The sequence below is a fragment of the Oncorhynchus clarkii genome, chromosome 18, assembly GCF_045791955.1.
Source record: "Oncorhynchus clarkii lewisi isolate Uvic-CL-2024 chromosome 18, UVic_Ocla_1.0, whole genome shotgun sequence".
In the NCBI taxonomy this organism is placed as follows: Eukaryota; Metazoa; Chordata; class Actinopteri; order Salmoniformes; family Salmonidae; genus Oncorhynchus; species Oncorhynchus clarkii.
Genome location: NC_092164.1, coordinates 57704854 through 57731420, shown reverse-complemented (window position 1 = coordinate 57731420; position 26567 = coordinate 57704854). Strand labels below are relative to the sequence as shown.

General features: G+C 47.6%; 1 protein-coding gene across 1 annotated transcript in view; it reads right to left on the bottom strand.

The window, feature by feature from the left end:
* Positions 1–26567, bottom strand: part of LOC139373775 (electrogenic aspartate/glutamate antiporter SLC25A13, mitochondrial) — a 98680-nt gene that overhangs the window by 29649 nt on the left and 42464 nt on the right. The window contains 6 exon segments of the mRNA XM_071114755.1: positions 3931–4011; positions 8182–8234; positions 10502–10660; positions 14725–14809; positions 21212–21296; positions 23065–23158. Of these exon segments, the coding sequence (XP_070970856.1) occupies positions 3931–4011; positions 8182–8234; positions 10502–10660; positions 14725–14809; positions 21212–21296; positions 23065–23158 (557 nt within the window).

The window sequence follows — 26567 nt, the reverse complement described above, 5'->3', positions numbered from 1 at the left end:
ACACTGAATAATTGCCAAAGTGAAAACTAACAAAGCAACACTGTACTCTCTCTCTCTCTCTCTCTCTGACTCTCTCGCTCTCTTTCCCCCCATATTGGCCCAGTGTGTATTTTGAGTAACCAAGACCTCAAATGAGGGCCAGCGACCGCCTGATAGGCATCCAGCCAGCCAGCAGCGTCTCAGTAAACGGAGCATGCCATTCTTACCAAATAATCATTAAGACCTGGCAACCCTCACTGAGCTTAATTCTGAGGCTATTATGAGGGGAGGAAAGAGCGGGGAGAGAAGAAGGAAGAGAGGGGTGAGCAGAGGGGAGATGAGTGGGGAAAGAGGAGAAGAGAGGTGACATATGGAGGAAAGGAGAGGAGTGGGGGAAAGGAGAGAGAAGAGGAAAGGAGAAGAGAAGAGGAAAGGAGAAGAGAAGAGGAAAGGAGAAGAGGTTGAGATGAGTGGAGGAAAGGAGAGGAGTGGGGGAAAAGAGAGAGAAGAGGAAAGGAGAAGAGAAGAGGAAAGGAAAGGAGAAGATGTTGAGATGAGTGGGGGAAAGGAGAGAGAAGAGGAAAGAAGAGAGAAGAGGAAAGGAGAATATGTTGAGATGAGTGGGGGAAAGGAGAAGAGAAGAGGAAAGGAGAAGACGTTGAGATGAGTGGAGGAAAGGAGAGAGAAGAGGAAAGGAGAAGACGTTGAGATGAGTGGAAGAAAGGAGAGAGAAGAGGAAAGGAGAAGAGGTTGAGATGAGTGGAGGAAAGGAGAGAGAAGAGGAAAGGAGAAGACGTTGAGATGAGTGGAGGAAAGGAGAGAGAAGAGGAAAGGAGAAGACGTTGAGATGAGTGGAAGAAAGGAGAGAGAAGAGGAAAGGAGAAGACGTTGAGATGAGTGGAGGAAAGGAGAGAGAAGAGGAAAGGAGAAGACGTTGAGATGAGTGGAGGAAAGGAGAGAGAAGAGGAAAGGAGAAGACGTTGAGATCAGTGGAGGAAAGGAGAGAGAAGAGGAAAGGAGAAGACGTTGAGATGAGTGGAGGAAAGGAGAGAGAAGAGGAAAGGAGAAGACGTTGAGATGAGTGGAGGAAAGGAGAGAGAAGAGGAAAGGAGAAGAGGTTGAGATGAGTGGAGGAAAGCCAAGTGGAGTGGCAAAGAGCAAAGTTGAGATGAGGAGAAGAAGGTAGAAGAAGGTAGGACAGGGTAGAAGAGGGTAGGACAGGGTAGAAGAGGTGAATGGAAAGGATAATACAAAAGTGTAAAGGAAATGAGAAAGGGGGGGTGGGGAGGAGGGAGAGGAGGGGAATGGAAAAAATAGAAGATGAGAGGAGAGGAGAAGAGAAGAGAGGAGAAGATATCAGAATATGACTAGATCCTCACTGACTGTGTCGTATTTATTACTTATTTTACCGTTAAAACCTAATTGAAACACTTTTTTTACACACCTCACTCTTTTTCCCCCGTGCAATGTATTTCACCCCCCCTTCTTCTGTCCTGTCAGACTATGGTCTGGGACTGTCGCCGGAGCCCAAACCAACACTTTCACAGCTTCCAAATCATATAAACAGACTTCATGTGATGTGGCTGAAGTCTCCCTAAACAGGGTGTGTGTATGTCTCTGTGTGTGTATGTCTCTGTGTGTCTGTGTGTGTGTATGTCTCTGTGTGTGTGTGTCTGTGTGTGTCTGTGTGTGCATGTCTCTGTGTGTGTGTGTGTATGTCTGTGTGTGTCCGTGTGTCTGTGTGTTTGTGTGTATATGTCTGTGTGTGTGTGTGTGTGTGTGTGTGTGTGTGTGTGTGTGTGTGTGTGTGTGTGTGTGTGTGTGTGTGTGTGTGTGTGTGTGTGTATTGTCTGTGTGTGTGTGTGTGTGTGTGTGTGTGTGTGTGTATTGTCTGTGTGTGTGTGTGTGTGTGTGTGTGTGTGTGTGTGTGTGTGTGTGTGTGTGTGTGTGTGTGTGTGTGTGTGTGTGTCTGTCTGTGTCTGTGTCTGTGTGCATGTAGGTGTGTTTATGCATGCCTGCGTGTCTGAGTCTTTGCTCCTGTGTATGCATGTGTGTCTTACTGTGAGCATGTGCGTGTGTGTGTGTGTGTGTGTGTGTGTGTGTGTGTGTGTGTGTGTGTGTGTGTGTGTGAGTGATAACAGGAGAACGGCTCACCAGCACTAACACCAGGGGCTGAGACAGGATGAAAGGAGCTGTCAGAACAGCTCACGATGAAAAATAGGAAAAATCCATCCATCCTCACTCCACAATGCCATGGTATAATTTTGGATATGGAAAAGATATTTCACAGCAGCTTCGATGGTACAATGATTCTCTACACTATACTTGCTTGTTTTGTCACATAAACTGAAATTAGGTCGAACTATTAGAATTTTAGCAACCAGGAAATGGCGGAACGATTTCTGCATAGTGCATCTTTAAGTCATAACCTTAATTGAGCTGTATACAGGTCACATAATGGCATAAATATTCTGCTTCAGTGATCGGCATCAAACGGGCTCGTGGTGAAAGGCCTCTCTCTATTCATTGGTTGAGGGGGTGACACTACAGCTAGACCCAAAGGGATGTGGTGGGGGGGGGTCAGTGTGTGACAGCTCACTGAACAAACACAGGCTGTGTGTAGTGGGGTGGAGGTGGGGGAGGGGGGCAGTCTCAGGTAGCAGTCTCTTTATGTCTTTCTTTCAACGGGGATATATGGCTTTCTAATATATCCCTCTATGTTGATATAGCGTTTACCGTACATCTCTCTCTCTGTTGATGGAGGTTGATATAGCGCTTACCGTACATCTCTCTCTGTGTTGATGGAGGTTGATATAGTGTTTACCGTACATCTCTCTCTGTGTTGATGGAGGTTGATATAGTGTTTACCGTACATCTCTCTCTGTGTTGATGGAGGTTGATATAGTGTTTACCGTACATCTCTCTCTGTGTTGATGGAAGTTGATATAGTGTTTACCGTACATCTCTCTCTGTGTTGATGGAGGTTGATATAGTGTTTACCGTACATCTCTCTCTGTGTTGATGGAGGTTGATATAGTGTTTACCGTACATCTCTCTCTGTGTTGATGGAGGTTGATATAGTGTTTACCGTACATCTCTCTCTGTGTTGATGGAGGTTGATATAGTGTTTACCGTACATCTCTCTCTGTGTTGATGGAGGTTGATATAGTGTTTACCGTACATCTCTCTCTGTGTTGATGGAGGTTGATATAGTGTTTACCGTACATCTCTCTCTGTGTTGATGGAGGTTGATATAGTGTTTACCGTACATCTCTCTCTGTGTTGATGGAGGTTGATATAGTGTTTACCGTACATCTCTCTCTGTGTTCATGGAGGTTGATATAGTGTTTACCGTACATCTCTTTCTGTGTTGATGGAGGTTGATATAGTGTTTACCGTACATCTCTCTCTGTGTTGATGGAGGTTGATATAGTGTTTACCGTACATCTCTCTCTGTGTTGATGGAGGTTGATATAGTGTTTACCGTACATCTCTCTCTGTGTTGATGGAGGTTGATATAGTGTTTACCGTACATCTCTCTATGTGTTGATGGAGGTTGATATAGAAATATGTCACTACTAAATAGGTCTCTGTGTTGATGGAGGTTGATATAGAAATATGTCACCACTGAATATGTCTCTGAATTGATGGAGGTTGATATAGTGTTTACCGTACATCTCTCTCTGTGTTGATGGAGGTTGATATAGTGTTTACCGTACATCTCTCTCTGTGTTGATGGAGGTTGATATAGTGTTTACCATACATCTCTCTCTGTGTTGATGGAGGTTGATATAGTGTTTACCATACATCTCTCTCTGTGTTGATGGAGGTTGATATAGAAATATGTCACTACTAAATAGGTCTCTGTGTTGATGGAGGTTGATATAGAAATATGTCACCACTGAATATGTCTCTGTATTGATGGAGGTTGATGAATAATATGAGACTCACACATGCACCAGCCAGGATCTCAGCAGGTACAGGGATTGATCCATCTCTCTGTCTGGTCTTCCCTCTGATAAAGTCATTCACCTGTGGTGAGAAGACTAAAGCATTAGACACACATTAAGACACAGACATACACACAGACAGGCAGACCAAATACAGCGGGAGTGGATATTGGTAAGCTAAAGGGCCACTAGTAACGTGATTGTAGTAACAGTAACATTTCACTGTGAGACTACTAATACATGTACCACACATGAGGTAGACTTTAAGTACTTCAACTTTCGATATTGCATCCTGATTGAAACAGATCTAGCTCTCTGTCCTTGTACTCTTGGATTTAACTGCTGCATTCGACACTGTTGACCATGATGTCCTTCTGGACAGACTGGAGAGGTGGGTTGGCCTCTCCGGTCCAGGTCTAAATTGGTTTAGGACCTATTTAACCGGTAGAGAGCTGTTTGTCACCCTTGGTGAACATAACCCAGAGAAAATACACATCACGTGGTGTTCCACAAGGTTTGATTTTGGGTCCAATACTGTTCAGTTAATATATATTACCCCTTAGCAGCATTATCACAACGCACAGCATTGATTTTCACGCAGACGATACACAACTTTACATTTCTGTGTCACCAGAGTGTTTTAGCTCCACTGATAATTATTAGACTGTATTAGCAATGTAAATACTTGGATGACTCACAACTTCCTCCAGCCAAATCAAGACAAGACTGAGGTACTTATTGTTGGAGCAAAAGCACAGAGAGAGAATCTGGAAAAAACATTGTAATTCACGGGCAATAAAGATAAAACAGTAGGTGTTACAGTGCATTCGTAAAGAATTCAGACGCCTTCACTTTTTGATGGAGGGATGGTGCCAGGTTTCCTCCAGTCGTGATGCTTGGCATTTAAGCCAAAGAGTTCAATCTTGGTTTCATCAGACCAGAGAATCTTGTTTCTCATGGTCTGAGAGTTCTTTAGGTGCCTTTTGGCAAACTCCAAGCGGGCTGTCGTGTGCCTTTTACTGAGAAGTGGCTTCCGTCTGGCCACTCTGCCTGATTGGTGGAGTGCTGCAGAGATGGTTGTCCTTCTGGAAGGTTCTCCCATCTCCACAGAGGAACTCTGGGGCTCTGTCAGAGTGACCATCGATTCTTGGTCACCTCCCTGAAAAAGGGCGTTCTCCCCCGATTGCTCAGTTTGGCTGGGTGGCCAGCTCTAGGAAGAGTCTTGGTGGTTCCAAAATGCTTCCAATTAAGAATGATGGAGGCCACTATGTTCTTGGGGGCCTTCGATGCTGCAGACATTTTTTGGTACCCATTTTTTGGTACCCAATCCTGTTGAGGCGCTCTATGGACAATTCTTTCGAATTTTGCTCTGACATGCACTGTCAACTGTGGGACCTAATATAGACAGGTGTGTACCTTTCCAAATCATGTCAAATCAATTGAATTTATCACAGGTGGACTCCAAGTTGTAGCAACATCTCAAGGATGATCAATTGAAACAGGATGCACCTGAGCTTAATTTCGAGTCTCATAGGAAAGGTTCTGAATATTTATGCAAATAAGGTATTTCTGTTTTTTGTTTTTTTATAAATTAGCAAAAATGTCTAAACTTGATTTTGCTTTGTTATTATGAGGTAAGGTCTCTGTACTGGATGCCTGTGAGTTTTTGAATTCATGTTAAGATTATTCTATTGGTTTTTAAATCAATACACGATTGTTCACCACAATACATGTCAGACATGCTTTTACGTTATGTACCCAGTAGGTCCCTCAGGTCCTCTGGCACTGGCATTTTAACGATCCCAAAGCCTAGAAAAAAGAGGCATGGAGAGACAACCTTTTAACTATCCCAAAGCCTAGAAACAAGAGGCATGGAGAGGCAGCCTTTTAACTATCCCAAAGCCTAGAAACAAGAGGCATGGAGAGGCAGCCTTTTAACTATCCCAAAGCCTAGAAACAAGAGGCATGGAGAGGCAGCCTTTTAACTATCCCAAAGCCTAGAAACAAGAGGCATGGAGAGGCAGCCTTTTAACTATCCCAAAGCCTAGAAACAAGAGGCATGGAGAGGCAGCCTTTTAACTATCCCAAAGCCCAGGACCAAGAGGCATGGAGAGGCAGCCTTTTAACTATCCCAAAGCCCAGGACCAAGAGGCATGGAGAGGCAGCCTTTTAACTATCCCAAAGCCCAGGACCAAGAGGCATGGAGAGGCAGCCTTTTAACTATCCCAAAGCCCAGGACCAAGAGGCATGGAGAGGCAGCCTTTTAACTATCCCAAAGCCTAGAAACAAGAGGCATGGAGAGGCAGCCTTTTAACTATCCCAAAGCCCAGGACCAAGAGGCATGGAGAGGCAGCCTTTTAACTATCCCAAAGACCAGGACCAAGAGGCATGGAGAGGCAGCCTTTTAACTATCCCAAAGCCTAGAAACAAGAGGCATGGAGAGGCAGCCTTTTAACTATCCCAAAGCCCAGGACCAAGAGGCATGGAGAGGCAGCCTTTTAACTATCCCAAAGCCTAGAAACAAGAGGCATGGAGAGGCAGCCTTTTAACTATCCCAAAGCCCAGGACCAAGAGGCATGGAGAGACAACCTTTTAACTATCCCAAAGCCCAGGACCAAGAGGCATGGAGAGGCAGCCTTTTAACTATCCCAAAGCCTAGAAACAAGAGGCATGGAGAGGCAGCCTTTTAACTATCCCAAAGCCTAGAAACAAGAGGCATGGAGAGGCAGCCTTTTAACTATCCCAAAGCCCAGGACCAAGAGGCATGGAGAGGCAGCCTTTTAACTATCCCAAAGCCTAGAAACAAGAGGCATGGAGAGGCAGCCTTTTAACTATCCCAAAGCCTAGGACCAAGAGGCATGGAGAGGCAGCCTTAACTATCCCAAAGCCTAGGACCAAGAGGCATGGAGAGGCAGCCTTTTAACTATCCCAAAGCCTAGGACCAAGAGGCATGGAGAGGAAGCCTTTTAACTATCCCAAAGCCTAGAAACAAGAGGCATGGAGAGGCAGCCTTTTAACTATCCCAAAGCCTAGGACCAAGAGGCATGGAGAGGCAGCCTTTTAACTATCCCAAAGCCTAGAAACAAGAGGCATGGAGAGGCAGCCTTTTAACTATCCCAAAGCCTAGGACCAAGAGGCATGGAGAGGCAGCCTTTTAACTATCCCAAAGCCTAGAAACAAGAGGCATGGAGAGGCAGCCTTTTAACTATCCCAAAGCCTAGAAACAAGAGGCATGGAGAGACAGCCTTTTAACTATCCCAAAGCCTAGAAACAAGAGGCATGGAGAGGCAGCCTTTTAACTATCCCAAAGCCTAGAAACAAGAGGCATGGAGAGGCAGCCTTTTAACTATCCCAAAGCCCAGGACCAAGAGGCATGGAGAGGCAGCCTTTTAACTATCCCAAAGCCCAGGACCAAGAGGCATGGAGAGGCAGCCTTTTAACTATCCCAAAGCCCAGGACCGAGAGGCATGGAGAGACAACCTTTTAACTATCCCAAAGCTCAGGACCAAGAGGCATGGAGAGACAACCTTTTAACTATCCCAAAGCCCAGGACCAAGAGGCATGGAGAGGCAGCCTTTTAACTATCCCAAAGCCTAGAAACAAGAGGCATGGAGAGACAACCTTTTAACTATCCCAAAGCCCAGGACCAAGAGGCATGGAGAGGCAGCCTTTTAACTATCCCAAAGCCTAGGACCAAGATGCATGGAGGCAGCCATCGTTACTATGCCCCCAGCCTCAGGAATAGCCTGCCAGAGAACCTGAGGGGAGCCGGAACTGTGAACATATTTAAAAGACATCTTAAAACAAATATTTGTTGCTTTGCAGTTAGTTGTTAATCTTATGTTTGTTGTGTAGTAAATATTTCAGCTTTTATTTTCATTGTGTTGTATTAATTTTTTCCCGTGAAGCACACTGCGTTGCATTCCATGTTTGAAATGTGCTGTATAAATAAAGCTTGATTTGATACATTGGGATTTGATTTGTTACATTGAGGGGGGTGGGGTGTGTGTGTGTTTGAGTGAGTGAGTGAGTGAGTGAGTGAGTGAGTGAGTGAGTGAGTGAGTGTGTGTGTGTGTGCCTGCGTGCGTGCGTGCGTGTGTTTGAGTGAGTGTGTGTGTGTGCGTGTATCCACATCAAATCTGTACTGTATATTAAACTAAAACTAGAGGTAAATGTTCAACTAGGGCCCAGTGAGGGGCTCCGTGGTAACTGGGGCCTGACTGGTCTCCATGTAGAGAAACAAGGCACTTACTGTCAGCTTTATGGCTTTCTCCGGGGCCACACCCAGTAGCTGTGGTACCAGACCTATCATTAGGACACAACATGATTAGAAAAGAGAAGGGCCAAGGAAGTACGACACACATACACACACACACTGGCAGACCGCGGCACAGCACAGCACAGTCCCCCTCCACATGAAACACATACCCTGCTGTATTCAATTCTGCCAGATCCCCCTGACACTAAATAACACTATTGATGTGGGGTGTGGGGACATCAGGGTCTTAAAAGACTAACAAAGTGATAGAAACTCCTTCCCAGAATACAAAAAAAGACATAAAACACTCTAACCAAAGTTTATGCGGTCCTAAATTACAACCCAAGACTTCCAGCCAGATAAAAATAAACCAAATAATCTGATTGGAGTGTGTTGGATGACCCATCTCAGCGTAATAGTGGAGAGGTTGGAGGGGGGTAGTGAACGCAGGGCCCAAAACGGGCCACACAGAGTCAGACACAGGAGCACAAACATAATGATTAGCATGGCTTCAGCTGGGCTGGAACTCACAAACAGAAACAGGAGTGTTAGTTGTGTTTGTGGCAGGGCTCAGGCTGAGAACCACACACGAGTTATATTATTATTAAATGGCCCATAACAGCTCACAGTTGTAGTTAGAGACGCTTACTGCTTTCTCATGCTGCTGTGTTGTTTACGTAAGGGTTCCCGTCTCGAGATGATGACATCATCCTAGTGTTTGCAGTGTGTGGTGTTCTGGTTCTGGTCTGGCTGTCTCACCATTCTAATGCTCACCTCATTCAGTAATGGGAAACAGGGGAGGCGAAGGAAAAAGCTCAACTTCATTACATTAAAACAGAAACTTCCCCTGAGTTGGCTGATGACACTCTCCTCAGTGGCTAATATAACATAACCTGCTTTACTACACAGTAGATACATGTTAATGGGGGAATTGCGAATAACAATATATGAGATTCAAGAAACTAATAACAAGCAAATGTGTTTGCTTCTGGAGTCTTTCAAATTGTCTTCCTCGTTTAAGTTTGTTTTGTAGTGGAACTGTACCATGTGACTTGGTGACTGGATGGCCATTCAAATACAACGGTATCATTTGATGTTTGGTCACATGATGTCTAGGAGTGGAGAACAGAGAGCTGGTATCTGCCAGTGTACCACCACCTTGGAGCCAGGTCTGTCTGACCGTGTGTCTGTAATGTCAGAGACCTCTCTAAAGGCTTGGTGTCCTCTGACAGACACTAAGGATTCCCACTTCCTCTTAGAACCCTCAGGGGAGAACTCAATCATAATTCAGAGAATTCCAAAAGTCACCCCCCCTTTTCAAATCATATGATATAGTGTGTTGTTCAAGGACCTTCCGAACCCTCCTCCTTCCTCCTGCTCCCTCCCTCTCCCTCCTCCCCTCCCTCCTCCCAACCCTCCCTCCTCCCTCTCCCTACACCCATCACCTCCCTCTCCCTCCTACCTTCCGCTCCCCCTCCCTCCCTCCCTCCCTCCCTCCCTCCCTCCCTCCCTCCCTCCCTCCCTCCCTCCCTCCCTCCCTCCCTCCCTCCCTCCCTCCCTCTTACTTCCTGCTCTCCTCCACTCCCTCTCCCTCCTACCTTCCGCTCCCCCTTCCTCCCTCCCTCCCTCCCTCCCTCTTACTTCCTGCTCTCCTCCACTCCCTCTCCCTCCTACCTTCTGCTCCCCCTCCCTCCCTCTTACTTCCTGCTCTCCTCCACTCCCTCTCCCTCCTACCTTCCGCTCCTCCCCATCTTACCTCCCGCTCTCGCTCCTTCCCAACCCTGCTCCCTCTTCCTAAAACCCCCCGCTCCCTGTCCCTCCATCCCCCCGCTCCCTGAGTGCAGGTACTTATTATATTAATGCCAGTTGAATTCTGGCTGGGGCAGTCACACACCACCATTGTGACAGAGCTCTGCTGGTATGTGGCCTTTGCGTGCGACGTGCATTGTCCCCCTGAAACTCCCGAGACAACCTTTAATCACTTCAAAGAAGCCAGGTCAGAGGGAAGGTGAACTCAGACCCGCCCTCCTCTCCTCTTCCCCCTCTCTTCTACCACACCTCTAAACCCCATCTGTTGTTGTGATGGAGTGAGATGAAGTCGAAGCTGATCTCAGGTCAGATTTGTGTTTTAATTCATATGGTTAGGTTGAGATGAGGGTAAGCTGATCCTAAATCTGTGCCTACCGCTACCCAGAGCTGTAGTGATGATCATTAGCCTATCACTACATCCTAAATAGTGCACTACTCTGGCTAAAAGCCGTGTACTATATAGGGAATAGGGTGCCATTTGGGACACATCCCGTCTGGTACTGACCTCTATAGAGGCCGAAGAAGCCTTCGTAGCGCAGCACCTTCTTGAAGCAGTCCAAGCTGTTCTTGTACATGAGCTCTTCCACCAGGGAGCCTGTGGTCCTCTGGTTCTGCATCCTGGTCTTCACTAGGTCTATGGGGTAAACTGCTGTGGCTCCCACAGCTGGAAACACACGACTTTATTAAGGCGTTAGAGGAGAGGAAAGATGCTGGAAAGACGTCATTAGGTTGTTATTGCCGTATGTTGCTCTTCACCAAGATCTGCACCACCTTTCAAAAGTTTGGATTAGCTAACACAACGTGTCATTGGAACACAGGAGTGATGGTTGCTGATAATGGGCCTCTGTACGCCTATGTAGATATTCCATAAAAAAATCTGCCATTTCCAGCTACAATTGTCATTTACAACATTAGCAATGTCTACACTGCATTTCTGATCCATTTTATGTTATTTTAATGGACCAAAAATTAGCTTTTCTTTCAAAAACAAGGACATTTCTAAGTGACACCAAACTTTTGAACGGTAGTGTATAAGTACATGTGATGGCACAAATACATTATTACAAGTTACTAAGTTACCATGAAGTGTTGTAAAGGCATTATAAAGGTGTCATGAAGACGTTACAAAGACATTCAGATAACATTCACGCAATGTGGGCAACATCACAGTAACCTGGGACAGGTGAGGATGAGGAGAGTGAGACAAAAGAGGAAGATAAGGAGGGTGTGTGGTGATGGTGGGAGACATCAAACGATCCAAAAGGGAGGCTCAGTTGTCTGGAGTTTCCAGGCTCGTCAGTCATGTGTTATCTGACGGCTCTGCGACTGGACACAAAGAGGGGATCCAACTCGACCAACAGGTTTAATTAGAGAGGGGACGGTCAGGGAGGGTGCTACCTCCTTATTAACCTGTCTCCTGTAGAGGGGGAGGAGGGGTAACATCTCCTCAAAGATGGGGGAAGGAGGGAAGGGAGGAGAGGGACACGACCGCACCCCTCCCCCCAAAAGCTCTCTCTCTCTGATCAGGTACAAAAGAGTCCAAACACAGGGAGGTTCCCATGGCGCAAAGAGCCCCTGTCCTCTTTAAGTGGAGAAATCACCCCTGCAGAACGCAATAGGAAGCCCTTTGTTTTTCTCCTTTTCTTATGAGGGTGGAGGGTGATGGGGGGTGGAGGGTGATGGGGGGTGGAGGGTGATGGGGGTGGAGGGTGATGGGGGTGGAGGGGCCTCGGGGGTGGAGGGTGATGGGGGGTGGAGGGGCCTCTGGGGTGGAGGGTGATGGGGGTGGAGGTGCCTCGGGGGTGGAGGGTGATGGGGGGTGGAGGGGCCTCAGGGGTGGAGGGTGATGGGGGTGGAGGGGCCTCGGGGGTGGAGGGTGATGGGGGGTGGAGGGTGATGGGGGTGGAGGGTGATGGGGGTGGAGGGGCCTCGGGGGTGGAGGGTGATGGGGGGTGGAGGGGCCTCGGGGGTGGAGGGTGATGGGGGTGGAGGTGCCTCGGGGGTGGAGGGTGATGGGGGGTGGAGGGGCCTCAGGGGTGGAGGGTGATGGGGGTGGAGGGGCCTCGGGGGTGGAGGGTGATGGGGGGTGGAGGGGCCTCGGGGGTGGAGGGTGATGGGGGTTGGAGGGGCCTCAGGGGTGGAGGGTGATGGGGGGTGGAGGGGCCTCGGGGGTGGAGAGTGATGGGGGGTGGAGGGGCCTCGGGGGTGGAGAGTGATGGGGGGTAGAGGGGCCTCGGGGGTGGAGGGTGATGGGGGGCTGGAGGGTGATGGAACATAGACCCCCTCATCACCCTCCACCCCTGAGGCCCCGAGGCCCCTCCACCCCCATCACCCTCCACCCCCCTGGCACCTCCACCCCCAAGGCCCCTCCACCCCATCACCCTCCACCCCCGAGGTCCCTCCACCCCCCTGGCCCCTCCACCCCTGAGGCCCCTCCACCCCATCAAATCAAATCAAATCAAATTTTATTTGTCACATACACATGGTTAGCAGATGTTAATGCGAGTGTAGCGAAATGCTTGTGCTTCTAGTTCCGACAATGCAGTAATAACCAACAAGTAATCTAACCTAACAATTCCAAAACTACTGTCTTGTACACAGTGTGAGGGGATAAAGAATATGTACATAAGGATATATGAATGAGTGATGGTACAGAGCAGCATAGGCAGATACAGTAGATTGTATCGAGTACAGTATATACATATGAGATGAGTATGTAAACAAAGTGGCATAGTTAAAGTGGCTAGTGATACATGTATTACATAAGGATACAGTCGATGATATAGAGTACAGTATATACGTATGCCTATGAGATGAATAATGTAGGGTAAGTAACATTATATAAGGTAGCATTGTTTAAAGTGGCTAGTGATATATTTACATCATTTCCCATCAATTCCCATTATTAAAGTGGCTGGAGTTGAGTCAGTGTCAGTGTGTTGGCAGCAGCCACTCAATGTTAGTGGTGGCTGTTTAACAGTCTGATAGCCTTGAGATAGAAGCTGTTTTTCAGTCTCTCGGTCCCAGCTTTGATGCACCTGTACTGACCTCGCCTTCTGGATGATAGCGGGGTGAACAGGCAGTGGCTCGGGTGGTTGATGTCCTTGATGATCTTTATGGCCTTCCTGTGACATCGGGTGGTGTAGGTGTCCTGGAGGGCAGGTAGTTTGCCCCCGGTGATGCGTTGTGCAGACCTCACTACCCTCTGGAGAGCCTTACGGTTGAGGGCGGAGCAGTTGCCGTACCAGGCGGTGATACAGCCCGCCAGGATGCTCTCGATTGTGCATCTGTAGAAGTTTGTGAGTGCTTTTGGTGACAAGCCGAATTTCTTCAGCCTCCTGAGGTTGAAGAGGCGCTGCTGCGCCTTCTTCACAATGCTGTCTGTGTGAGTGGACCAATTCAGTTTGTCTGTGATGTGTATGCCGAGGAACTTAAAACTTGCTACCCTCTCCACTACTGTTCCATCGATGTGGATAGGGGGGTGTTCCCTCTGCTGTTTCCTGAAGTCCACAATCATCTCCTTAGTTTTGTTGACGTTGAGTGTGAGGTTATTTTCCTGACACCACACTCCGAGGGCCCTCACCTCCTCCCTGTAGGCCGTCTCGTCGTTGTTGGTAATCAAGCCTACCACTGTTGTGTCGTCCGCAAACTTGATGATTGAGTTGGAGGCGTGCGTGGCCACGCAGTCGTGGGTGAACAGGGAGTACAGGAGAGGGCTCAGAACGCACCCTTGTGGGGCCCCAGTGTTGAGGATCAGCGGGGAGGAGATGTTGTTGCCTACCCTCACCACCTGGGGGCGGCCCGTCAGGAAGTCCAGTACCCAGTTGCACAGGGCGGGGTCGAGACCCAGGGTCTCGAGCTTGATGACGAGCTTGGAGGGTACTATGGTGTTGAATGCCGAGCTGTAGTCAATGAACAGCATTCTCACATAGGTATTCCTCTTGTCCAGATGGGTTAGGGCAGTGTGCAGTGTGGTTGAGATTGCATCGTCTGTGGACCTATTTGGGCGGTAAGCAAATTGGAGTGGGTCTAGGGTGTCAGGTAGGGTGGAGGTGATATGGTCCTTGACTAGTCTCTCAAAGCACTTCATGATGACGGAAGTGAGTGCTACGGGGCGGTAGTCACCCTCCACCCCCCCATCACCCTCCACCCCATCACCCTCCACCCCCCCATCACCCTCCACCCCGAAGCCCCTCCACCCCCCTGGCCCCTCCACCCCCGAGGCCCCTCCACCCCCCCATCACCCTCCACCCCCATGACACTCCCATTACCCTCCACCCCATCACACTCCTTAGGGGTGGAGGGTGATGGGGGTGGAGGGTGATGGGGTGGAGGGTGATGGGAATGTCATGGGGTGGAGGGGCCTCGGGGGTGGAGGCGCCAGGGGGGTGGAGGGGCCTCGGGGGTGGAGGGTGATGGGGGGTGGAGGGGCCTCGGGGCCTCAGGGGTGGAGGGTGATGAGGGGGTGGAGGGTGATGGGGTGGAGTGTGATGGGGTGGAGGGTGATGGGGGTGGAAGGTGATGGGGTGGAGTGTGATGGGGTGGAGTGTGATGGGGTGGAGGGTGATGGGGTGGAGGGTGATGGGAGTGTCATGGGGCAGGTGAGGAGGTAGTGGTGACACAATAATCCGTGGGGCCTGTCCCAGATGGCACACTTTAAGGGATCTGGTCAAAAGCAGTGCACTACATAAGAATTAGGGTGGCATTTAAGACGCAGACATGACTTACCGCCGGCGATGGAGCCAAGGCCAAACCTGTAGGCGGACTCTGCTACCTGGATAAGAACAGATCGGGACGGATCACCACCGGACAGCTGGAAGAGAGACACAACAGAGAGAGAGGGGAGGGGGAGAGATGGTGAGAGAGAGATAAGAATTAACAAAAAACTGAGCAAACTAGAATGCTATTTGGCCCTAAACAGAATGCCTGACCACTGTGACTGACCCAAACATAAGGAAAGCTTTGACTATGCACAGACACAGTGAGCATAGCCTTGCTATTGAGAAAGGCCATAGGCAGACTTGGCTCTCAAGAGAAGACCGGCTATGTGCATACTGCAAACAAAATGAGGTAGAACTGATCTGCACTTCCTAACCTCCTGCCCAATGTATGACCATATTAGAGACAAATTTCCCTCAGATTACACAGATCCACAAATCATTTGAAAACAAATCCAATTTTGATAAACTCATATCTATTGGGTGAAATACCAGTGTGCCACCACAGCAGCAAGTTTTGTGGCCTGATGCCACAAGAAAAGGGCAACCAGTGAAGAACAAACACCATTGTAAATACAACCCAGATTTATGTTTGTTATTTTCTCTTTTGTACTTTAACTATTTGCCTACATTACAACACTGTATATAGACATAATGTTTACTGTACATTTTGTTTGTATTGTGTCACGTTCTGACCTCAGTTTCTTCTTTATGTCTTTGTGTTAGGTTGGTCAGGGCGTGAGTTGGGGTGGGTTGTCTATGTTCCTTTTCTATGTTATATTTTCTACGTGTTTGGCCTAGTATGGTTCTCAATCAGAGGCAGGTGTCGTTCGTTGTCTCTGATTGAGAATCATACTTAGGTAGCCTTTTCCCAGCTGTGTTTTGTGGGTGATTGCTTTCTGTTTAGGTTGTTTCCCTGACAGAACTGTGCACTTTCGTTTTCTCCGTTTCTCATTTTGTTTGAGTGTTTTGTGAACATTAAATATGAACAATTTCCACGCTGCGCTTTGGTCTCATTCCAACGACGATCGTTACATATTGTTTATTTCACTTTAGTTTATTATCTATTTCACTTGCTTTGGCAACGTTAACATATGTTTCCCATGCCAATGTTGTCAACTGTAGATATTACTTGTTAGATATTACTGCACTGTTGGAGCTAGAAACACAAGCATTCCGCTACACCCGCAATAACAACAGCTAAACACGTGTATGTGACCAATAAATTAGATTTGATTTGATTGATTTGATAAAGCCCTTAAATTTAAAATGTTTTAATTAAATTGAGAGATGGAGAAGATATGGTGAGAGAGAGAGAGAGGGAGAGAGAGAGAGAGATGGAGAAGAGATGGTGAGAGAGAACGAGAGATGGAGAGAGATGGAGAGAGAGAGAGATAAAGGGAGAAGAGATGGTGAGACAGAGAGAGAGAGAGAGAGATGGAGAGAGAGAGATAAAGGGAGAAGAGATGGTGAGAGACAGAGATGGAGAAGAGATGGTAAGAGAGAGAGAGAGGGAGAGAGAGATGGAGAAGAGATGGTGAGAGACAGAGAGATAAAGGGAGAAGAGATGGTGAGAGAGAGAGATGGAGAAGAGATGGTGAGAGAGAGAGAGAGAGAGAGAGAGGGAGAGAGGGAGAGAGAGGGAGAAGAGATGGTGAGAGACAGAGAGATAAAGAGAGAAGAGATGGTGAGAGACAGAGAGATAAAGGGAGAAGAGATGGTGAGAGAGAGAAAGAGAGAGATAGAGGGTGAAGAGATGGTGAGAGAGAAAGAAAGAGAGAGAGAGATAGAGGGAGAAGAGATGGTGAGAGAGAGATAGAGGGAGAGAGATAGATAGAGGGAGAAGAGATGGTGAGAGAGAGATAGAGGGAGAGAGATAGATAGAGGGAGAAGAGATGGTGAGAGAGAGAGAGAGAGATTCTATTTGGACACAGTTCTATTAGAACACACCAAAAACTACACATATCTAGGACTAAATATCAGCAACACAGGTGGCTTTCACATGGCTGTGAATGAGCTGAGAGACAAAGCAAGAAGAGCATTCTATGCCATTAAAAGGAACATCAAAATTGAAATTCCAATTAGAATCTGGCTCAAAATGTTTCAATCAGTTATAGAACAAATTCTCTATATGGCAGTGAAGTATGGGGTCCAAAAATAGCCATCAAATTTTACAACCATCTAAAAACAAGTGACACCAAAACATTCCATCACACAGCTCTACAATGTCAAGAGATGAAATAAGAGAAGAGTCCTCTCAGCCAGCTGGTTCTGAAGCTCAGTGAGAATCACGGCTCAGTTCACCAACCCAAACCAACCCCATAGAGCCTCAGGACAGCACTCAGAAAATCTGGCCCAACCAATTCATCACAAAACAAAAAGAACAATATATCATCTATTGGAAAGACACCACAAAAAATGTACGTCAACTTCAATGCTTTTTGTCTCTAAACAGACAGTACATGGTGGCAGACTATCTGACCACTGTGACTGATAGAAAACTGAGGAAAACATTGACTAGGTACAGACTCAGTGAGAACAGTCTGGCTATAGAGACCGGTCGTCACAGACAAACCTGGCTGCCCAGAGAGGACAGGCTGTGCTCACTCTGCTCCAGGGGAGAGGTAGAGACATAGCTGCATTTCCTATTACACTGTGACAAATACTCAGACCTAAGATTATATTTCTTTCTCAAAATTATAATTCAATACAAAGAATTTGAAACTATAAAAGATGAAGAAAAAATCTAATATTTATTAGGTGAAAAGCCTAAATGTGCAGTTTTGGCAGCCAAATATGTGTCCTCCTGCCACAACCTGAGGGACGGCCAGTGAAAAGTGCATGTCGATAATATTTCCCATCTTGTTTTGTTTTATCTTCCATACCACGTCATATGTCTTCTCAGTCATGTTGACCCTGGTCTACTACTATTGCTTTAATGTATTGTTGTTCTCAATAATATTGTTGTTGTAGTTGTTGTTAATGGTAATCCCATGTATACTTTGACAATGTAAGTAATAATGAACTTGCAATGTCAATAAAGTCAATTGAATGTAATTGAATTGAGAGAGGGAGAAGAGAGAGAATGAGAGAGAGAGAGAGAGAGAGAGAGAGAGGGAGGGAGGGAGGGAGGGAGGGAGGGGGAAGAGAGAGAGAGAGAGAGAGGGAGAGAGAGAGAGAGAGAGAGAGAGAGGGAGTGAGAATAGAGAGAGAGAGAGAGAGAGAGAGGGAGTGAGAATAGAGAGAGATAGAAAGAGAGAGAGAGAACGAGAGAACGAGAGAGAGAGAGAGAGAGAGCGCGAGAGAGAGAGAGCGCGAGAGAGAGAGAGAGAGAGAGAGAGAGAGAGAGAGAGAGAGAGAGAGAGAGAGAAAGAGGGAGGAAGGAAGGAGAGAGAGATAGAGAGAAAGAGAGAGAGAGAGAGAGAGATAGAGAGTGAGTGAGAGAGAGAGAGAGATAGAGAGAGAGAGAGAGAGAAAGAGAGAGAGAGATATAAGACAAACCAAAAGATCCCATGTTTCAATCAGACGTCAGCACTGCCATTGATTCCCATGCTGTAGTTGAGCCATTAATACCATCTTGATTCTCACAGAGTAACAAGAGAAGTTAACTATTATAAATCTAATTTACATTCAGTCCTACATAAATTCAGATCAGACAGTTTACAAGCATCATCGGAATCATTTTAATGCCTATATTTCATCAAGCCTTTAGAAGAGTTGAATGATTTTAAGGGTCACGTTGAGTTTACTGCTGAATAAAACACTGTGTCTACTCTGACATGATTAGACACCATCCCATACTGTACCAAGTCATCTCATGTGACGCCACCAGATATATCATTCCATTTTATCATCACTATAGGCTATATATTCACATTTATGTCTCTATTCTGTGATTCAATTAATTGCCCTCTAGCATCGATTCCCACCAGTTTGAATGTTAAAACTCTCTTGAATTAGTGAGACTTTTGGATTCGTTTGAAAAACTCCAATCAGGCACAGAAGCATTTCTCGTAAGAAGTTAGTAGCACAAAACCAGAATCAGGAGCCCTGGTTTGATTGGATGCCACCCCTTGCCCATGCCATTGGCACACATCAGAGCACAAAATCAGCTGATTGTTACTGATAGCAACATCATCCAAGCATTCTGCTCCACATACCCAGCCGGAGGCACCTGTGCCCTGGCCTGCCGTGCCCAGCGCTCAGCCATCGTCCCTGGGGAAGGGAAGTAAAGAGGGCAGCTCGCTCTGGAACAGGTCCACCTGTCAGGAACCATCTGAGCCCCTAACCCCCCTCTGTCTGCCCCTTTCTGCCCCAGAGGACCCCCCCTCTTTCCTCTTCTCTCTCTGAGTCAGAGCCAGATGAGGAGGGTTGGAGGTTCAGAGGGAGAGCTGGCCTATAGCCCGCAGAGGCCAGACCACACAGCCCAAAGTGGCTCATTGTGGTGGGACTGGCGTCTCTACCCTGGGCCCCTGCTCCGGCCCGGCCCGGCCTGGAGCCTAGCCTGGCTGCAGTCAGAGGAGGAGGAGGAGGAACTCACCCCACAACACCGCGCTGTCTCACTCTGCAGACCAGGCAGAACTTCTAACAGGAGGGAAAAAAAGAAACATCCATCCAACTTTCTTTCCATTTTTTTCCCTCAGCTGTTTTGTTTCAAACACCGTTCACTCATTTTTCATTTCTCCCCTCAATACATTTGAGATAACTGATTTGGACAGCTGCAGTTGGTCTTGAATTTACATGGTTTTAAAAGTTGAATTGATAAAGATATAATGTCACAGAGATGTTTCTGATGTCTAATGGTATTTCTATGGAGAAAAGTTGTGTTTTCCTTAGCAGTTTGTTCATTTGAGAGTCTGACAGAAATAGAGCGAGTGGGCTGGAATTTGGACTGGTATTTTGGGATCCTGTAGTAAGATGATTTTGTCTTCAGTTGTTCATGCTTCATGTTGGATATACAGTGCCTTGCGAAAGTATTCGGCCCCCTTGAACTTTGCGACCTTTTGCCACATTTCAGCCTTCAAACATAAAGATATAAAACTGTCTTTTTTTGTGAAGAATCAACAACAAGTGGGACACAATCATGAAGTGGAACGACATTTATTGGATATTTCAAACTTTTTAACAAATCAAAAACTGAAAAATTGGGCGTGCAAAATGATTCAGCCCCTTTACTTTCAGTGCAGCAAACTCTCTCCAGAAGTTCAGTGAGGATCTCTGAATGATCCAATGTTGACCTAAATGACTAATGATGATAAATACAATCCACCTGTGTGTAATCAAGTCTCCGTATAAATGCACCTGCACTGTGATAGTCTCAGAGGTCCGTTAAAAGCGCAGAGAGCATCATGAAGAACAAGGAACACACCAGGCAGGTCCGAGATACTGTTGTGAAGAAGTTTAAAGCCGGATTTGGATACAAAAAGATTTCCCAAGCTTTAAACATCCCAAGGAGCACTGTGCAAGCGATAATATTGAAATGGAAGGAGTATCAGACCACTGCAAATCTACCAAGACCTGGCCGTCCCTCTAAACTTTCAGCTCATACAAGGAGAAGACTGATCAGAGATGCAGCCAAGAGGCCCATGATCACTCTGGATGAACTGCAGAGATCTACAGCTGAGGTGGGAGACTCTGTCCATAGGACAACAATCAGTCGTATATTGCACAAATCTGGCCTTTATGGAAGAGTGGCAAGAAGAAAGCCATTTCTTAAAGATATCCATAAAAAGTGTCGTTTAAAGTTTGCCACAAGCCACCTGGGAGACACACCAAACATGTGGAAGAAGGTGCTCTGGTCAGATGAAACCAAAATTGAACTTTTTGGCAACAATGCAAAACGTTATGTTTGGCGTAAAAGCAACACAGCTGAACACACCATCCCCACTGTCAAACATGGTGGTGGCAGCATCATGGTTTGGGCCTGCTTTTCTTCAGCAGGGACAGGGAAGATGGTTAACATTGATGGGAAGATGGATGGAGCCAAATACAGGACCATTTTGGAAGAAACTGATGGAGTCTGCAAAAGACCTGAGACTGGGACGGAGATTTGTCTTCCAACATGACAATGATCCAAAACATAAAGCAAAATCTACAATGGAATGGTTCAAAAACAAACATATCCAGGTGTTAGAATGGCCAAGTCAAAGTCCAGACCTGAATCCAATCGAGAATCTGTGGAAAGAACTGAAAACTGCTGTTCACAAATGCTCTCCATCCAACCTCACTGAGCTCGAGCTGTTTTGCAAGGAGGAATGGGAAAAAATGTCAGTCTCTCGATGTGCAAAACTGATAGAGACATACCCCAAGCGACTTACAGCTGTAATCGCAGCAAAAGGTGGCTCTACAAAGTATTAACTTAAGGGGGCTGAATAATTTTGCACGCCCAATTTTTCCCAATTGAATCCCAGCCTATATCTCTGAGTCTGAAAAGAAAGCTAAAACCATCAACAAGTCTTCTTTCTGTCCTGCTTTCTTTCTTTCTCTCTCTATATTACCTGTCTCTGGACCTCGGCCAGGTTGTATGGGAGGGCCCCCTCCTCCAGCGGAGCAATCCTGTCAATGTCCACCAGACCAACACGGCTGGAAGAGAGGAGGAGAGAGGGGAAAGTTAAATTGCTTTAAACTATTATTTCGAGAAACACTTCGAAACGTTTATACCATTTCAGTGTTTCAGAATTTTCCTTCTGACCCTGGTACGATTTTCAACGATATCTGATATTCAACAATATCAATGACCAACTACCTCTCTCTCCCTCTTTCTCTCTCCCTCTTTCTCTCTCCCTCTTTCTCTCTCCGTCTTTCGCTCTCCCTCTTTCTCTCTCCCTCTTTCTCTCTCCCTCTTTCTCTCTCCCTCAAAACAAAAACATTTGTCTGTGATTCCCGGGCCTCTCCAACTAGGCCTCCACATAACATATCTGTGGCGTTCCCAGATTTGGGAGCAGCTCAATCCCCTCCGATTATTGGGAGCAATTATCTCCTGCATCTCCAATCAGAGGCTGGGGAGACTATTAAAGTATCCCGTTGCCCAGAAATAATCATCAGGTGCTCGGAGAGGGCAGAAATGACCGGTTCTCTACGTCACAGGTCGGCCCTATTGAGCAAGATTCATGGGAACGTGAGCCGTGTACAATTAGAAGAACCACTGGGGTGCTGTATGCTGTGTGGATTCCCCTTTCCCTGCGTGTGTGTGTGTGTGTGTGTGTGTGTGTGTGTGTGTGTGTGTGTGTGTGTGTGTGTGCGCGTGCGTGCGCGCGCGTGTGTGTGTGCGCATGTGTCTCTTTTCTGTGTGTGTGTGTGTGTGTAAGTTTGTCTCCCCTTCTTTGGATAAATGCTGAGTTTTGAAGGCTTAGTTGAGAGAAGGTGGATTCTTATCCTGGCATCATAGCAGAGCAGCAGTCATGTCTGGCTCTCTTGACCACGCTGCAGTGAAAGCAGACATTTTGGACGAGGAATGACTGGGTCCCAGAGGTATGACGAGCCCCAGGGATCCAATGACAACCACACGCATTAGAGGACAGGCTATTGAGATCCAATAAACTGAAAACTAGCATTAACTACAACAATACATGCTAATGTGGAAATACAAGGAGAGACATGGACTACAATACGCTGTATTTCAATGACTCTGGGAAAATGTTTCCCTAATATGGAGCTTCATTCAATATTGCTGGAAATCACTGAGTTCAAAATAAGGCTTAGAGGGCTGATGATGTATGATCTGTTCTGCATAATTATGTATCTTGAACGTAACTGTTTAAAAAAATATATTATTTCACCTTTATTTAACCAGGTAGGAAAGTTGAGAACAAGTTCTCATTTACAATTGCGATCTGGCCAAGATAAAGCAAAGCAGGAGCAAAATAAATAAATAAATACAGTAGGGGAAGAGGTAGTTGTTTGGGCTAAATTATAGATGGGCTATGTACAGGTGCAGTAATCTGTGAGCTGCTCTGACAGCTGGTGCTTAAAGCTAGTGAGGGAGATAAGTGTTTCCAGTTTCAGAAATGTTTGTAGTTCATTCCAGTCATTGGCAGCAGAGAACTGGAAGGAGAGGCGGCCAAAGGAAGAATTGGTTTTGGGGGTGACCAGAGAGATATACCTGCTGGAGCGTGTGCTACAGGTGGGAGATGCTATGGTGACCAGCGAGCTGAGATAAGGGGGGACTTTACCTAGCAGGGTCTTGTAGATGACCTGAAGCCAGTGGGTTTGGTGACGAGTAAGAAGCGAGGGCCAGCCAACTGTAATGAAGCTATTTAAACCGAATAGGGCTCTTTATTTTGTGTGTGTGCGTGTGTGTGTGTGTGTGTGTGTGTGTGTGTGTGTGTGTGTGTGTGTGTGTGAGACTCACCCACGGGACTCAGAGAGGTCGGCCAGTTGGAACAGGATGTCCAGCTCCATTGGAGTCACCTGACCAAACCTCTGGGCCGCAATGATGAACTCCTCTGTTACAGGAGAGAAAGAGAGGAGATGAGAGGTGAGGAGAGAGAGAGGAATGGAGAAGAGAGGAGAGGCAAGGAGAGGAGAGTGGCAATGAGAGGAGAGGAGAGAGGAGAGGAAAGGAGAAGAGAAGAGAGGTGAGGTGAGGAGAGGAGAGAGAGAGAGGGGAGAGGAATGGAGAAGAGCGGAGAGGCAATGAGAGAGAGAGGAATGGAGAAGAGAGGGGAGGCAAGGAGAGAGAGAGGAATGGAGAAGAGAGGAGAGGAATGGAGAAGAGAGGAGATGTGAGGAGAAAGAGAGGAGAGGAATGGAGAAGAGAGGAGAGGTGAGGAGAGAGAGGAGAGGAATGGAGAAGAGAGGAGAGGTGAGGAGAGAGAGGAGAGGAATGGAGAAGAGGAGAGGAGAGGCAAGGAGAGAGAGAGGAGAGGAGAGGCAAGGAGAGAGGAGAGGAGAGTAATGGAGAAGAGAGGAGAGGTGAGGAGAGAGGAGAGGAATGGAGAAGAGAGGAGAGGTGAGGAGAGAGAGGAGAGGAATGGAGAAGAGAGGAGAGGAGAGGCAAGGAGAGAGAGAGTAGAGGAATGGAGAAGAGAGGAGAGGAATGGAGAAGAGAGGAGAGGTGAGGAGAGGAGAGAGAGGAGAGAGAGGAGAGGAATGGAGAAGAGAGGAGAGGTGAGGAGAGAGAGGAGAGGAGAGAGAGGAGAGAGAGGAGAGGAATGGAGAAGAGAGGAGAGGTGAGGAGAGAGAGGAGAGAGAGTAGAGGAATGGAGAAGAGAGGAGAGGAATGGAGAAGAGAGGAGAGGTGAGGAGAGAGAGAGGAGAGGAATGGAGAAGAGAGGAGAGGTGAGGAGAGAGAGAGGAGAGGAATGGAGAAGAGAGGAGAGGAATGGAGAAGAGAGGAGAGGTGAGGAGAGAGAGAGGAGAGGAATGGAGAAGAGAGGAGAGGTGAGGAGAGAGAGAGGAGAGGAATGGAGAAGAGAGGAGAGGAATGGAGAAGAGAGGTGAGGAGAGAGAGAGGAGAGGAATGGAGAAGAGGAGAGGAGAGGAGAGAGAGAGGAATGGAGAAGAGAGGAGAGGAATGGAGAAGAGAGGAGAGGAATGGAGAAGAGAGGAGAGGAATGGAGAAGAGAGGTGAGGAATGGAGAAGAGAGGAGAGGAGAGAGAGGAGAGGAATGGAGAAGAGAGGAGAGGAATGGAGAAGAGAGGAGAGGAATGGAGAAGAGAGGTGAGGAATGGAGAAGAGAGGAGAGGAGAGAGAGAGGAGAGGAATGGAGAAGAGAGGAGAGGAATGGAGAAGAGAGGAGGGGAATGGAGAAGAGAGGTGAGGAGAGAGAGGAGAGGAATGGAGAAGAGGAGAGGAGAGGAGAGAGAGGAATGGAGAAGAGAGGAGAGGAGAGGCAAAGAGAGGAGACAGAGAGAGGAGAGGAATGGAGAAGAGAGGAGAGGAGAAGAATGGAGAAGAGAGAAGAGGAGAGGAATGGAGAAGAGAAGAGAGGAGAGGAATGGAAAAGAGAGGAGAGGAATGGAAAAGAGAGGAGAGGCAAGGAGAGGAGAGAGGAGAGGAATGGAGAAGAGAGGAGAGGTGAGAGAGAGAGAGAGAGAGAGAGAGAGAGAGAGAGAGAGAGAGAGAGAGAGGAGAGGAATGGAGAAAAGAGGAGAGGCAAGGAGAGAAGAGAGGAGAGGAGAGTTAAAACATCAATGCATAATAGTTTTATTTCTACTTTATCTGAGTCTTGCTTTGCATTATGTGTGATGGATACTCCCACTTTATGTATCTGGGATTTATACAGGTAATCTAAGATGAAAACCTATCTTTCCCAACATCCAACTTTTGTGCACTACAGAAGTAGTACACTTTAAAGGGAATAGGGTTTCATTTGGGACTCAACTCAGGGCTGGCTTACAGTGTGATTTCTATAGCTCTGGTATCTGGTATTGAGTGACACGCTTATTCAAAGAGCAGCAAGTGTTCTTGCTGTGTTGTCCCACAGAGATCAGCTAGCTCAGTTTACCCCCAGGCTCTGACACAACACACTGTCTGTCAGGGAAATCACAGATCACACACACAGATAACTCTGTCTAAACTATCTACACACAAAGATCAGCTGACTGTCCAGCTATACACATACATTACATGACTGTCAGTCTATATATGATACACAACATCACCAAATGGTATGTTGCTATTAAATCTACACAGGCCTAAGTGCTAGTCCCAAATTCCCGGTCTGCATGCACAGAGAAGACTAACATTCATCTACATCTATACAAAACAATCACCTGTCTCTGTCATATATACACTATGTAGCAGACCACAGAATGAGTTGCATTCATTTCATTGAAGGTAATGTTGTAATCAGCCCTGCCCTAGGTAACCACAGCGATGACTTCCTAAACCACCATACATACGGAACCAATCAGGCTGGATGGTGGGGGTCAGGGAGGGAGGGAGGGAGGGAGGGAGGGAGGGAGGGAGGGAGAGAGAGAGGGAGGGAGGGAGGGAGGGAGGGAGGGAGGGAGGGAGGGAGGGAGGGAGGGAGGGAGGGAGGGAGGGAGGGAGGGAGAGAGAGAGAGAGAGAGGGAGGGAGGGAGGGAGGGAGGGAGGGAGAGAGAGAGGGAGGGAGGGAGGGAGGGAGGGAGGGAGGGAGGGAGGGAGGGGAGGGAGGGAGGGAGGGAGGGAGGGAGGGAGGGAGGGAGGGAGGGAGGGAGGGAGGGAGGGAGGGAGGGAGGGAGGGAGAGAGAGAGAGAGAGAGAGAGAGAGAGAGAGAGGGAGGGAGGGAGGGAGGGAGGGAGGGAGGGAGGGAGGGAGGGAGGGAGGGAGGGAGGGAGGGAGGGAGGGAGGGAGGGAGGGAGGGAGGGAGGGAGGGAGGGAGGGAGGGAGGGAGAGAGAGAGAGAGAGAGAGGGAGGGAGAGAGAACGAGAGAGACGTGGAGCTCTGCACGCACAGACCAGGTCCCAGTGGGGCCTAATGACTGGCTGGGGGGGGGGGTGAGGCCTGGCTAGGGGCCACCACAGCCCAGCCACGGCCACGCCATGGTGGGAACAGCCAAGGAAACTCAGGCCCAGGCCCACACCCCCGATAAGGCCCGATAGCATCACACTCACATACCCAGAACCCCAGAGCCATGTGGTGGACTGACCTACTCAGCCTCAGCCCTGCTCAGTCTGAGAGTGAGAGTGAGAGTGAGAGAGAGAGAGAGCAAGGGGGGGGAGGGGGGTGATGTTGAGGGGGACTGTTGCGCTAATTATTGCGATAAGTCTGACTTAATACATGTCAACTGTCATATCATGTCAAATCATTACACATTGTGTATGTTTATCCTTTCCTCTCTGCTATTTGTGATGTGTGAAACAACTGTTAGTTTGGTCTGTACTGGCCATCCACCCTTTAATGGTTTAAGGTAGAATTTGGGCAGG